The sequence below is a fragment of the Tiliqua scincoides genome, chromosome 3 (genome assembly GCF_035046505.1).
Source record: "Tiliqua scincoides isolate rTilSci1 chromosome 3, rTilSci1.hap2, whole genome shotgun sequence".
Taxonomy (NCBI): Eukaryota; Metazoa; Chordata; class Lepidosauria; order Squamata; family Scincidae; genus Tiliqua; species Tiliqua scincoides.
The window spans coordinates 234,939,200-234,951,544 of NC_089823.1; the positions used below are offsets into that span (position 1 = coordinate 234,939,200).

The 12,345-nt window shown below is 47.0% G+C and overlaps 1 protein-coding gene across 1 annotated transcript in view; it reads left to right on the top strand.

Annotated features, from left to right (window-relative positions):
• ECE2 (endothelin converting enzyme 2) overlaps nt 1-11,001 on the top strand; it is a 43,354-nt gene extending 32,353 nt beyond the window's left edge. The window contains exons 14-20 of the mRNA XM_066619641.1: nt 554-631; nt 2,902-3,005; nt 6,159-6,269; nt 7,747-7,814; nt 9,730-9,920; nt 10,090-10,185; nt 10,825-11,001. Of these exons, the coding sequence (XP_066475738.1) occupies nt 554-631; nt 2,902-3,005; nt 6,159-6,269; nt 7,747-7,814; nt 9,730-9,920; nt 10,090-10,185; nt 10,825-11,001 (825 nt within the window). The remainder of the gene's footprint in view (nt 1-553; nt 632-2,901; nt 3,006-6,158; nt 6,270-7,746; nt 7,815-9,729; nt 9,921-10,089; nt 10,186-10,824) is intronic.
• The last annotated feature ends 1,344 nt before the right edge of the window (nt 11,002-12,345 follow it).

The window sequence follows — 12,345 nt, forward strand, 5'->3', positions numbered from 1 at the left end:
ATGACTCCAGGCTTCTCAACCATACACCTCTGTTATAGTGCACATCTTTGGATGCTCTCACCTGGCTCCTGTTATGATTGGCCTAGGTGAAGGTCCTTTTTATTTGACCAGCCTTCACAGGGTGTTTTAGTATGATCAGGCCTGGCTTAGGCTATTGGGCTGCCTGAGATTGCTGCCTTGCACCTCAGATTTCTGGTTCCGTCCTCTGCACATGCTCTGTCATCAGAGCAGAAAATGCAAGGTGCAGTAAGATTGCTCCCAGCATGCTCCACATTCTCTGTGTCATTTAAAGAGGCTGCACAGAGGAAGGTGGTATCTTTCCTCCCCCACACTTTTTAAACAACAGGAAATGTGGAATGTGCTGGAAGTGATGCCAGCATGGTCTGCATTTCCTGTTGTTTAGAGCTGTAGGGAAAGGAGGCAGACAAACAGAAGGATTGCTACCTTCTGAACCTCGAACTGCAGCAATCTGCCCCTTCCCACCTTCTCATTTCTCACCTGTTCCTTGCTGTCAACTGTTCTTTTCTCTCTCCATTCTTTTCTCTCTCCTCAGGCTGATGCCATTTATGACATGATTGGCTTCCCAGAGTTCATCCTTGATGATAAGGAGCTGGATGACGTCTATGATGGGGTATGAGGATAGGAGTTGGAAGGGCTTGGAAAGATGTTGGTGTCGATGTGCACTGAGAGAGGAGGGAGGTCACTGTTCACACCAGTTCCTGTGGGACTTGGTGTGACACCAGTACCTGGTCCCAGGGCATGGTCTGATGGCACATGACACAGACACCTTACTAAAGCAAAGCAGGGTAAGGACTGACCAGTGACTGGATGAATCACCACTTGGGAACCTCATGTAACGTGCCTTGAGGTCCATGCTAGAAGTTAGGTGGGATATGTATGTCATTCATTCATTGATTAACAAGGATGGTGAAGGACTGCTTTGCCTTGTAGTAGCAGGTGCCACTAGTTTCAGAAACTTTACTTCCTGGAGCCCAGGAAGTGTCCTGCACATGCTGCCCACCTGCCCACAGCTGCCTGTGCCTGGAAGCTGGCTATGGGAAAGGGACTTGGGCTGCTGGTGGGTGGTGTATCATCAAGTTGGCTGAACTGTCCAGAGAACAAATAAGGCAAGAGTCAAAGCTCAGTGACCGAATGTGTGCAGGACAATGATTTGAAGGCCAAGGCTTTTGATCCTGGGTAAAAAAGACATAGGGAACCTTTGTTTATGCATCAGTCTACATAACATGTAGGCAACCTTCAGTATACATATTCAAATAAAAAGTATAGTTTTGGAATATATGTGAAAAGCTCTATGGCTGATTCTCCTCCCATGCCAATATTCCTTCCCTATGGAAAGTTTGCAACAGTCAAGGACTAGGCTGTGTCCACTCTACATTTAAAATCAATAAAATTCCACTCCGTGCAGTGCAAATTCTGCAACAAGCAAATACTGAATTCTGTACTTCTAGTGAATTATGCAAATAGTACAGATTTGCATAATTCTCTTGGCATATTCTTTGCTGCAGTTGTTACTGGTTTGTATAATTGTTGTTTATGAGTCACACTATAAAGGCTTCACTCTCTGACCCCTGGAAATCCACCTCCCTTCAAGCTTCTGAGAGTTCAGCATGCATTGCTCACTTTCCTTCAAACATATTTGCAACTAGAAACTTGATTTTAAAAGAGAAAAGCAGATTCTTGCCCCAGTGCAACATTTTGGATCTCTTCTGTGGTCCCATGCAAGTGCAGCATGCAAGCAGCCCAGGTTCCAGTCTAGCCTTTTTCCTCATGTGATACTTTTTCCCTGTGCAGGAACAATCTCTCCTGCATTCACCTGCATTCTCAAGTGCTGCAGTCCCAGGGGGAATTGTGACATTGTAGGGAGTAACTCAAGTGGGTGGAGTCTCACTGCTATCCTTTCTAGTATTTCCAGGTTAAACTGAACAGGGTTCTATTTTAATTTACAGTGCAAGATGCATGGGAATTTCACCTTAGGAATAGTGGGGATAACGCAATGTGACTTCACGTCTAACAGTCATGTCCAGTGGTGGTTTTCATTCTAAAACAAGAAGTTCAGAATGTGTGTAACGCATGCATTCCTGAAATAAATGTGTTTACCTTGAAGGTGCCACAAATCTCTTTGTAGTCTTTCCCTAACTCTATAGAGGTAACCATGTCTTGAACCATCCCACATAGTTTTCTGCATAGATGCATCCCACGGCTTCATTCATGGCACTCCAATAGAATTGATAGACCCACTCCTTCAGTTAAGGAAGACTAGTTTGAAAAAGTACTTGCAGGTGTGGCGCTCTTATATGAAGCTGCCTTATACTGGATCAGGCCATTGCTTCATCTAGCCTTCTCACTTATCTACCCACTTATCTACTGATGGACAGCAGCTCTTAGGTCGGTAACCTACGGCCCTCTGGCTGATTCTGGCCCACCGCCCAAAATCATTGCCACGCACTGAGCTTGACTTGGGAGCCAAAGCCTCCAACTCAGATTTGCCACATGCCAGACAGGGAATGGCAGAATCACCTGCCCAGACTTGTGGGCTCCCTGTTCTGCTGTGGCAGATTGGGCCGAGGCTTTTCCTCCCAAGCCAAACTCTGTGTAGTTGCTTCCAGGAGCTTGGCAACCCAGAAGTTCGACAATGACTTGATAGCATCATCACCGAACGTCCAGCCCCTTTGCCTGGAAATGTTGCCATCCCCTGTCTTAGAGGGTCTTTCTTAGTGCTTCTCCCTAAGATCCTTCTAACTCTTGATGAACCAGGGGCTGAATCTGAGGCCTTCTACATACCAAGCACATACATCATCCCTTAGCTGCACCCCTCACCTGTCGCAAGTCTGGAGTGCTTCCCATCTTACTCCTGCTTTTTCTTCCTGCTCTTCAATCTAGTATGAGGTCTCAGAAGATTCCTTCTTTCAGAACATGTTGAACTTCTACAATTTCTCTGCCAGGTTCATGGTAGATCAACTGCGGAAGCCCCCCAACCGGGACCAGTAAGGATTCTTTAACTTTTCCACCTTCTCATTCATGGGTGTACTGGGGTGGTAGGGATAGAGCAAAGACTGTCCCAGAGCGGGAAAGCCATGCTCAGATAACCTTCAGACCGATCCTGTTCCAGAGGTTTCATTGCAGAAAATACATCATGGTGGGTCAGGTCTTTGAGTCTTAGAAATGGAATCTTAATGGATGCAAATAAAAAGTTTTAATTTTACTTAACTTTTAGTTTAAAGTCATTTGAACTGGGAGGTGATGAGGACAATGGGATGCTGGCTCTTCCAGAAAGTCTAAGGACCAGTTCAAATGTACAGAGTAGGATAGGTATACCTTAGCCTGAATCACTTTAGACTGCAGATGGGTGGTCACATGTTGGGATGCTTTCCTACATTTTGTCTTCTTTTGTTCTAAACTAAGGGTCTCCTAACCCCAACCTGAGAGCCAGATGCGACCCACAGCGAGCCTCTACCCCGCCCACAGCCAGCCTCTGAGCCACTGAAAGCCTCTGGCCCACTCAACAGAACATGGCTGGAGCTGTGCTCTGGTCAAGTCCAGAGTGTGTTCTGAGGGTCAGGGAGGTGGGCAAATGGGGGGTCCTTTTGAGTGTGTGGTTTATGTGGTGTGTGTTGGTGCTTGGAGAAATCCTGATGTATTTATTTAAATTTTATATTTAAAATTTTTTTCTGGCCCTCAACACTGTGCCAGATATTGGGTATGGCCCTCTAGCCAAAAAGTTTGGAGACCCATTCTAAACCCACCCTGCATATGGAAAGTTAGCATTTCAGGGAAAAGACTAGGCTAAAGCCCATCTTGATAGGTTAGCCCAGTGTTATTCAAACTGTGGGGCGCGGCTCTTTAGGGAGGTGCCAGGAACTTAAAGGGGAGGCTCGAGATGTCCTCTTGCAGCAATACAGTCACACACCTGGGCAGAATAGTAGTCCTCTGAGCTTTTTTTTAAAGCAGAAGAAACAGGAGTTGCTCAGCTGGGAGAGTGGCTGCTGCCACCCTACTCTCTTCCACATGCTCGCCTTGCAGTCCTTAACCCTCGCTGATCCTTGTCTGGTTGGTTGCTAGTTCCCAGCCTGGGATTGCTTCTCATCCAAGTGAAATCTCTCTTTTCAACCCCCTCCCTCTTCCACTCCCCCATTTCCATCTCCAAACCTTTCCGTTTTCTTCCCCCTCCCCAAATAAAATGCTTCCTATTTTACCAGTCACCAGAGGTCTTAAAGTTGTTTCCATGCAGTTGGCAAAGGGGGGTGGAGAGAGAGAAGCACACACTTTACTTGGCCAGGAGCAGAAAAAGGGTACTGTTTTTAAAGTGATTTATTAATCTTGTTGTTTGACTGAAGAGGAAAGGCTGTATTTTTAAAGTGATGAATCTTGCTATTTGAAGGGAATACTTATCAGCCATTGATGAAGTGATTGCCAGCCCAATCCGATCCACACTTTCCTGGGAGTAAGCCCCATTGACTCTAATGGGACTTACTTCTGAGTAGACATGCATAGGCTTGAGCTGTGCATCTTCTAGTAAAGGAGACAAATCAGCTTCCTAACCAAACCTTTATCAGCTCTGATATATTTTCATGGTCTATTTTTGTTTTCCCCACCAGCTGCTGGAAAAATTTAATTTCATTAAATTAATAAAGGCTTCAATCCTATCCAAGGAGAATGGGAGAAATGACTAATTGGATTGGGGTCCACAGGGGTGTGTGTGTGTAATGTTGGTCAGACTGGTTGTTCACAAAGTTCTTTTGATAAAACAATTCTATTGGTATGCTTACAAAGTTTAAAAAAATGAGTCCTCCTGGACCAGACAAAATCTGCCTACTCCAGCATCCTGTCTCCAACAGTGATCAGCAGCTGATCATTTATAAAGCATGTATATTGCTGTGTATTAATAATATATTTTTAAGATCTGCATTTAATTAATGATACAATTGATATAATTAATATTAATATAGTTAATATATATTTAATATTATATTTTAATAAATATAATATTTAACATAGTTAATATTTCTGGCCACTTCCTGTTTAATGATGTCACTTCCAGCTGTCAGGAACATGATGGGGAGTTATGGCCAACAGCCACGGGGGGTCAAGGGAGCCACTGGCCAGAAACGTTTGAGTACCACTGTGTTAGCCTTTTGTATGATGGGTGCTTTTCACATGAGGATCATTCAAACAACTGATCCTCCACCTGCAGCTGGAGATAGTGCAGGCCAGAAAAAGTTGCGCCATGTGTTGTTCTGCTGTTTCTATTGGCTCTCTGCCTCATTCCCTGAGTTTTTCATGAATTGGTAGCACTGCAGTCCATTTTGCTAGCTGTTGTGCAGATACTGGTGCCAGCAGTATGATTATCTTTTTCTTAAACACAATGACTTTATTAACAAACTCACCCAAACCATTTGTATTTCATTGTTGTAAGTGAGTTCAGAGAGAGGTCCTCAAAAGCTACTTTATTTTCTCTTTCCTATTGTCCAGTGCAACTGTGAACTTATTCCTCCTCTGCTTTGCCTAGTGCAACTGCTAAGTGATTCCCCTGGCTAAATTAGAGACTTAAAGCCAAATCCTAAGCTTCCTGGTACCCCCTAGAGCAGTGGTGCCAAAGCAGCTACTGCTGTATCCAGCGGGCGCTGGGAAACTACTGGAAGTCTCCTTGGGGGAAAGGAACTTTCATCCCCTTCCCCCAGGGAAAGCCCCAAGCCCCACTCTGGGGCTTCTCAAGTCTGTGCCTACTATTTTGCCCACGCAGATTTGAGAGACTCTGTGTTGGGCCTTCTGGCCTGACATGGAGTTTAGGATCTGACAGACCACAGCTCCACTGGTCCCTCCCCCCTCCTGCCCCGGTTCCTCCCCTTGCTCCGCCCTCCCCCCATTCCACGAGGCTGCATCCCTGCCTGGTGGTCTCACTTACCTCTGGCAACAGCATGTCCTCCTTCTGCCAGCGCTGGGCTCTGTGACTGACTGATGCAGGTCCAGTGTCAGTGCATTCCATACTCCCCAGTTGCCGTAAACATGCTTTGTGGCAGCCAGCACCAGTGGCTAAGGGAGCTGAGGATTGGGCTCTCTTAAGTTTCAGCAGCTGGGGTGATCTGCAAAGAGTGCCACCTCCTTTTCCAGACTCTCTAATGCTTTTGATTCTTCTCCAGGTGGAGCATGACCCCGCAGACAGTCAATGCTTACTACCTGCCTACCAAGAACGGCATCGTCTTTCCCGCAGGGATCCTGCAGGCTCCCTTCTACGCTCGTAACCACCCCAAGTGTGTCAGAGTACTTTGCTTGTTGGGCAGGGAGAAGAGACTTAGGGTGGAGGGTTGTGGTGATGTCTGCAATACTGAGCACACTCAGTTCCAATCTTAAATGCCTAAATTGCAGAGAAAGCACAGCCTATTGGGAGGGGGGGAGCAGAAATCAAAGCTACATCAAGGTAGGGGCATGTTGGATTTGGAGGTATGAATGACAAACATTATCTCTATACTGCATTTCCCAAAGTTGCACTACACCAAAGAGGGAACTTACTACTGGCAAAAAGAGTTTGGAGAACAAATAGCTTGGAGAGGTGATTTTCATTGGAAGATGGTGCTGAAACAGAGGGTTAACCCACACACACATTCCATGGTCCTGATCCTGTTTCTCCGCAGCACAGCTGCTGTTTTAAGGGGAAAAAAACACACAGTTTGTGTAGTTTGACCCTAAAGTTGCTTTCACACTGGCCTTTTAGTCAGAACTTTGCATTCTACCTTTACTCTTACGGTTGGCAACCTTCAGTCTCAGAAGACTATGGTATAAGCCTATAGCACCCGGTATTCCCAGGAGGTCTCCCATGCAAGTACTAACCAGGCCTGACCCTGCTTAGCTTCTGAGATCAGGAATATATAGGGTAACAGTTGCTACCTTTACTCACCTTTATAGATTACCCAGATGATATTGTTGCTAACCCAGCACTGGGCAGGAATGAAGATCATTGCCAACCTATAGCATTGGAGCACTTTCCGTGTTGTGTTCTCCCACCTTTTTTGGACTTGACTTGGGACCATTGTTTTTATCACCTAGAATCAATGCTCGGACGTGTGCTGCCTCTGTGGGGCTCAGACAACCCTCTGGAGGCAAGGGGAGCAGAGCTCCCCTCTCATTCAAAGGGTGGGGGTGTGCACCCCGCAACAACCACATGACTACACGTGGTTGTCAGATATGCAATCCCAGCATAAACCAGTACATTGTAAAGGGGCGCACACCTGTCCTGAAGTTACCATGGTACCTGACTGCATTTGGGGAAATGTTACAGACCAAGAAATGTTACATCTGTAACAAAGGATACTATGTATATGCTTTAACAATGCTAGTCAATGGGGCTTACCCCTAGGTAAGCATGTATAGGATTGCAGCCTTGGGATGTTTGGGGATTTTTTTTAAACAGATCAGCCACTGCTTGGGAGAGTTAGAAGGGTTCTTCTTTATTTTAAATAAATTTTTAACTTATTGTAAACTTTTTGTTTACTTACTTACTTAATTGATTTGGTTTGATTTTGTTGTATGAGGTTGTTAAAATTTTTTCCTGCTTGATGATGTCACTTCCAGCCATGACATCATTTCCAGGTTAATGACATCACTTCCGGTGGGTCCTGACAGATTGTCATTCAAAAAAGTGGGACCTGAGGTTAAAAATTTTGAGAACCTCTGTACTTAGAGGCAAGGTGAGTTGTCATAACCTCTTGCTTTCCCTTGGTTTCCTTTGAGGGCCCTCAACTTTGGAGGCATTGGTGTTGTGATGGGACATGAGCTCACCCACGCTTTTGATGACCAAGGTAGGAACAAGCTGCTTGGCTCACTAGACTGATGCTTGTGGCTTCTTGCATTTTGCATGCATGTTGTGTCCCTCTAAGAGAAAGACCCTTTGGTGGTACCATCTTAGAGGGGTCATAGCAAATCATCATGATGCTAGGGTGAACCTCACGCCATTGTCCATTGCACAGCTTTCAGGCCTACCTTTGCTGTCTTCAGATTATTTTGGTGCCTGTCCACAGAGCTGAGCTTCCCAGCACTTCTTGCCTTATTTTCCAAAAACAGGGCCAGGTCAAGGCCTTTGCCACCTGTGGGCGCAATCCTAACCCCTTATATCAGCGCTTTCCAGCACTGACATAAGGGTAACGCAGCTCTGAGGTAAGGGAACAAATATTCCCTTACTTTGAGGAAACTTCCATGAGTGACACCCAACTGCAGGATGCAGCACTTGTCCCATTGGCAACACTATGCCAATGCTGGAAAGCACTGACATAAGGGGTTAGGACTGTGCCCTTAGGCAGTCATCTTGATGTTGCCCAGAATTCTGTGGCATATTCTTAGTTTCTGCAGGAAGCTAGCTGTGCCTAAAGCAGCACAAGAAACAAGCCCTGAATTGCTGCTTCTGGCATAGCAGCACCATTTTTATGTGTCTCCCTAGACAGCCTGTGTGGTTGAACCAGCCCTGTCCAAAAATTTTGCAACGTCTTTCTCTGGGGGCAGTTAGTGACCTACTCATTCACCCCAATGCATTTCTGTGCATCTTCTTGCCGTACCCACAGTAGCTTCCATATTACTGTTGCCATCAAGTTGCCTCTCCTCTCTGGTGGGCGCTGCTTCTCCATCTGTTTACCCTCCTGTCTCCCCAGGTGACACCTCCAGTCATCTCACCAGGCTTCTTTGTGCTGCTTTTACTCCTGCTCCATCTGCTTGGTGAGAATTCATTATCTCTGCATGAGTGGCCGCAGCTGGCAGCTAGGAAGCCCCACCTACCCGCTCTTCTCTTTGTCACTGCTGCCTAAGGCTGTTTTGGGATCAACCCCCAACTCCCTTTTTCTTTGTAGCCAAGCGCCTCTTTGTTTGACTCAGAACCCACCTCTTTTAGCCTCACAGTGCCCAGTGGTTGTAGATGGGATGGAACCAAAAGGCAGCTGTGGCTTGCTGGGAGGAGGGAAGGAGTTGCTGATCAGATCCTGATGGGTGGGGGAATGAATGAGAAACAGCTGTTCAGAAGTATAATTGAGGACAGCTACTCTGGGACCCCACAGTTTTATCCCAGGGTTGAAGATCTGTGGAATGTAGTATTGGGCATTGAATCCAGCTCTTGGGTTGCTCAACTTCCATTCTAACACAAAGCAAGCTTCCAGTCTTTATGGCTGGGACAGCATGTGGGTAACGCTTGGCAGAAAGCCAAGGAGGCAGGCGGCAGTAGAATAGGATTTACCTCTGATGAGATTACAGAACTTGATTGCTCTACAGACCTCATTACTTTCGGTGTGACTTGTAGAAGCTGAACAAATTGTGCACAGTAAGCAATTATATGCAACTGTATTTATTTTGCATAATATTTGGGCTTCAAGAATTTAGCTGCGACAACACCTTTGCACATGTTTTCTTCTTTTAATGCACAGCATGAGAGAATTTTGTTAAGAAAGGTTGTGGCTTGCTGGCCATAACTCCAGCATCAGCGGAGCCTTGACCCTTGGCACAATGCCTGGCAGCCCCAGTTTAAGGCATCTCACAGAGTTGAACTGGAAGGTCTTTGTATGCTGGTGCTTGGAACCTTCGTGTTCACAACCAAGAGGCATTAGATGGCTGGGCACTGGGGGCAAACAGAAGGGAATGATTGTAACCTCCAGGCCCCACTGTGAGCCTTTCAGGAGGGTCTGACGCCCCTATGAGAGTGCTGCATCAGGTGACTCTCTGGCAACTGTATTCCAGGCCGAGAATATGACAAAGAGGGGAACCTGCGTCCCTGGTGGCAGAACTCATCGCTGGAGGCCTTCAAGAACCGCACAGAGTGCATGATGGAGCAATATAGCAAGTACATTGTCAACAAGGAGCACATCAATGGCAGACAGACTTTGGGTGAGAATATTGCTGACAACGGGGGACTGAAGGCGGCCTACAATGTGAGTAACTGGTGTGGAGAAAATTGTATGCCTCCACCAAAAAGGAGACCAGAGCAAAAGGCCTGGTGAACCCTGATCTGTCACTGTTTCTGATAGCCTCCTGCTCTGTTGGGAAGGTTTGAGCCCTGCTCAGCTGGAGAGCACTGTCTCAGCTGCAGTTTCCTTGCAGGCTTATAAGGTCTGGCTGAAGAAGAATGGGGAGGAGAAGCGCCTGCCCTCTGTGGACCTCACGAATCATCAGCTGTTCTTCCTAGGATTTGCACAGGTAACAATTGCTGAAGAAGAGAAGTGGGAAAATGGAACTTTGCCATGCCTGTTTTCTCTGCCCCGTTCAATACAGCTGCTGCCTTCATCACTGTCCTTAAATGTGGTCCCTGAGGTTAAGCACCAGGTTCTAGGTTCAGTCCCTGCCACTTTCAGTTAAAGGTGCTCAGACAGCCGGGCAAAGATGCCCACTGCAAGAGCACTTAGAGTTGCTGTCCTGTTCCGCCTCTGCTGATCATTAAAAAGGATTTCCATGTGGGTGTTAAAGCCCCAGCTCACTGGAGTTCCTCCACGTCCAGTTTTTGAGACTCACAAGGACCCATCCATGAGTTTCAGTAGGCTTCCAGAGAAATTTGCTTTCTCAGGGAAAGGAGAGCTAAATTTCTATGGGTGCTAAATGCTGATCTAGATCCCATGTTCCTGTCTTGCTTGAGATAATTGCTGTCATCTGGAACGCACATAATCCCAGGTGAACAGAGAAGGTCTTGGTGCCTTGTGTAGAGAGACCTTGATTCACAAAGAAGCAGAAAGCAGGGGCTCTTCCACTTGGCTCTGCCTCCCTTTGTGCTTCACAGACATGCAGCTTAACCCGACTTCTACAGGATGAGCACTAATCATCTGGTTCTCCTTCTTGGCACAGGTGTGGTGTTCTGTGCAAACCCCAGAGAGCTCCCATGAGGGCCTGATGACCGACCCGCACAGCCCAGACAAATTCCGCGTCATCGGCACCCTCAGCAACTCCCGGGACTTCGTGGAGCACTTTGAGTGCCCTGTGGGCTCCCCCATGAACCCTGGGAAGCACTGTGAAGTCTGGTAGAGACAGAGAGGGAGGCTGCCCCTGGCAGGAGTCTGTACATACACACAGCTGCCCCATGCACAACCCCAGCACCCTGAAGCTAAGCTGAGCCTGGTGCTCACTCTCTGGGGAGCAGCAGGCAGTCTTGCCTTGTCCGCTTCAGTCAGTGCAGGTTCTTTCAGCGTTGGCCCCACAAGAAGGATGAGCTTCACCAGTACTTTCTGCTGAGCCCACTTCATTGGGGGTGGGGGCAGGGCAAAAGCACAGCTTCACTCCCCTTAGCTTACCTCATCACTTCCTCCCTCTGTGGGCCTTACAAGAGAATCTCCAGCTGACTTTTTCAGCTGTAGTTTGTTGCCTTTGGCTTATTCAGGAACTGTGTCCCTGATCCCCTCTGGTGGCCTGATTCTGCTGACTTTTCACCATGTTCTAGTTCCCTAGATCAGGTGCAGATACGGCTTGGCTTCTGTTTATTGGGAAGGAAAGGTAGGATATAAATCACTAAAATAAAACTGTTATGGGGGGGGCACAGTGATTGTATGTCCTGCATACTGTGGGTTTTGGAGGCCCGCTGTGCTGATTCAGCTGAGGAACTTCAGCTAATGGTGTGTTATAGAAGCTTCAGGTGCAATGACAAGGCCTTTAAAACTTGGTGTGCTCCAGGGCATATAACCACCACCAGAAGAATCCTACTGGATCAGAGCAAGATCCACCAGGCCCAGCATCCTGTGACCAACAGAGGCCAGCCATTGGACTCTGGAAAGCCCACAAGCAGGGCACGGAGGCAACAATCCTTCCCTATTTGTTTGGCCTACAGGGGTACGCTGCCTCTGACTGTGGAGGTTCCAATTGGCTAATAGCCATTGGTAGACCTATCCTCCCTGAACTGGTCTTATCCTCTTATAAAGCCATCTCAGCTTAGCAACTGACACTGTCTCCTCCCCAGTACGGATGAAGAAGAGCTGAGATTCAGGTGGCTGCATCATAGCATCCCGTGATGCCAGGCTGTGATGTGGCATACAGGGATCTTGCCCTGCATTCTCCTTACAAGCCAAATACCCAAAGAAGCCACAAGGCTCCAGTATAGAGAAGTTGGACAGTCCCCTCCTAGTAGTTGGGGATTGGGAGCCAGTTCATTGGAATTTTATAAAATAATTTTTGCTCTAGCAAAGGAGGATGTTACAACCTGTGCGCACACACAATCCCATCCATTCACTGTGGAAAGAAATACGTCCTTCTAGTGTTGTACCTGCCAAGCTGCCCACTCCTGATCCTTTTTCACCAAGAAAAATCCCCACTTCTGCTGTTAGATCCCAGGGCATGTGTGGAACACCCTGTTGAAAGCACACTAACAGCTGCACATTA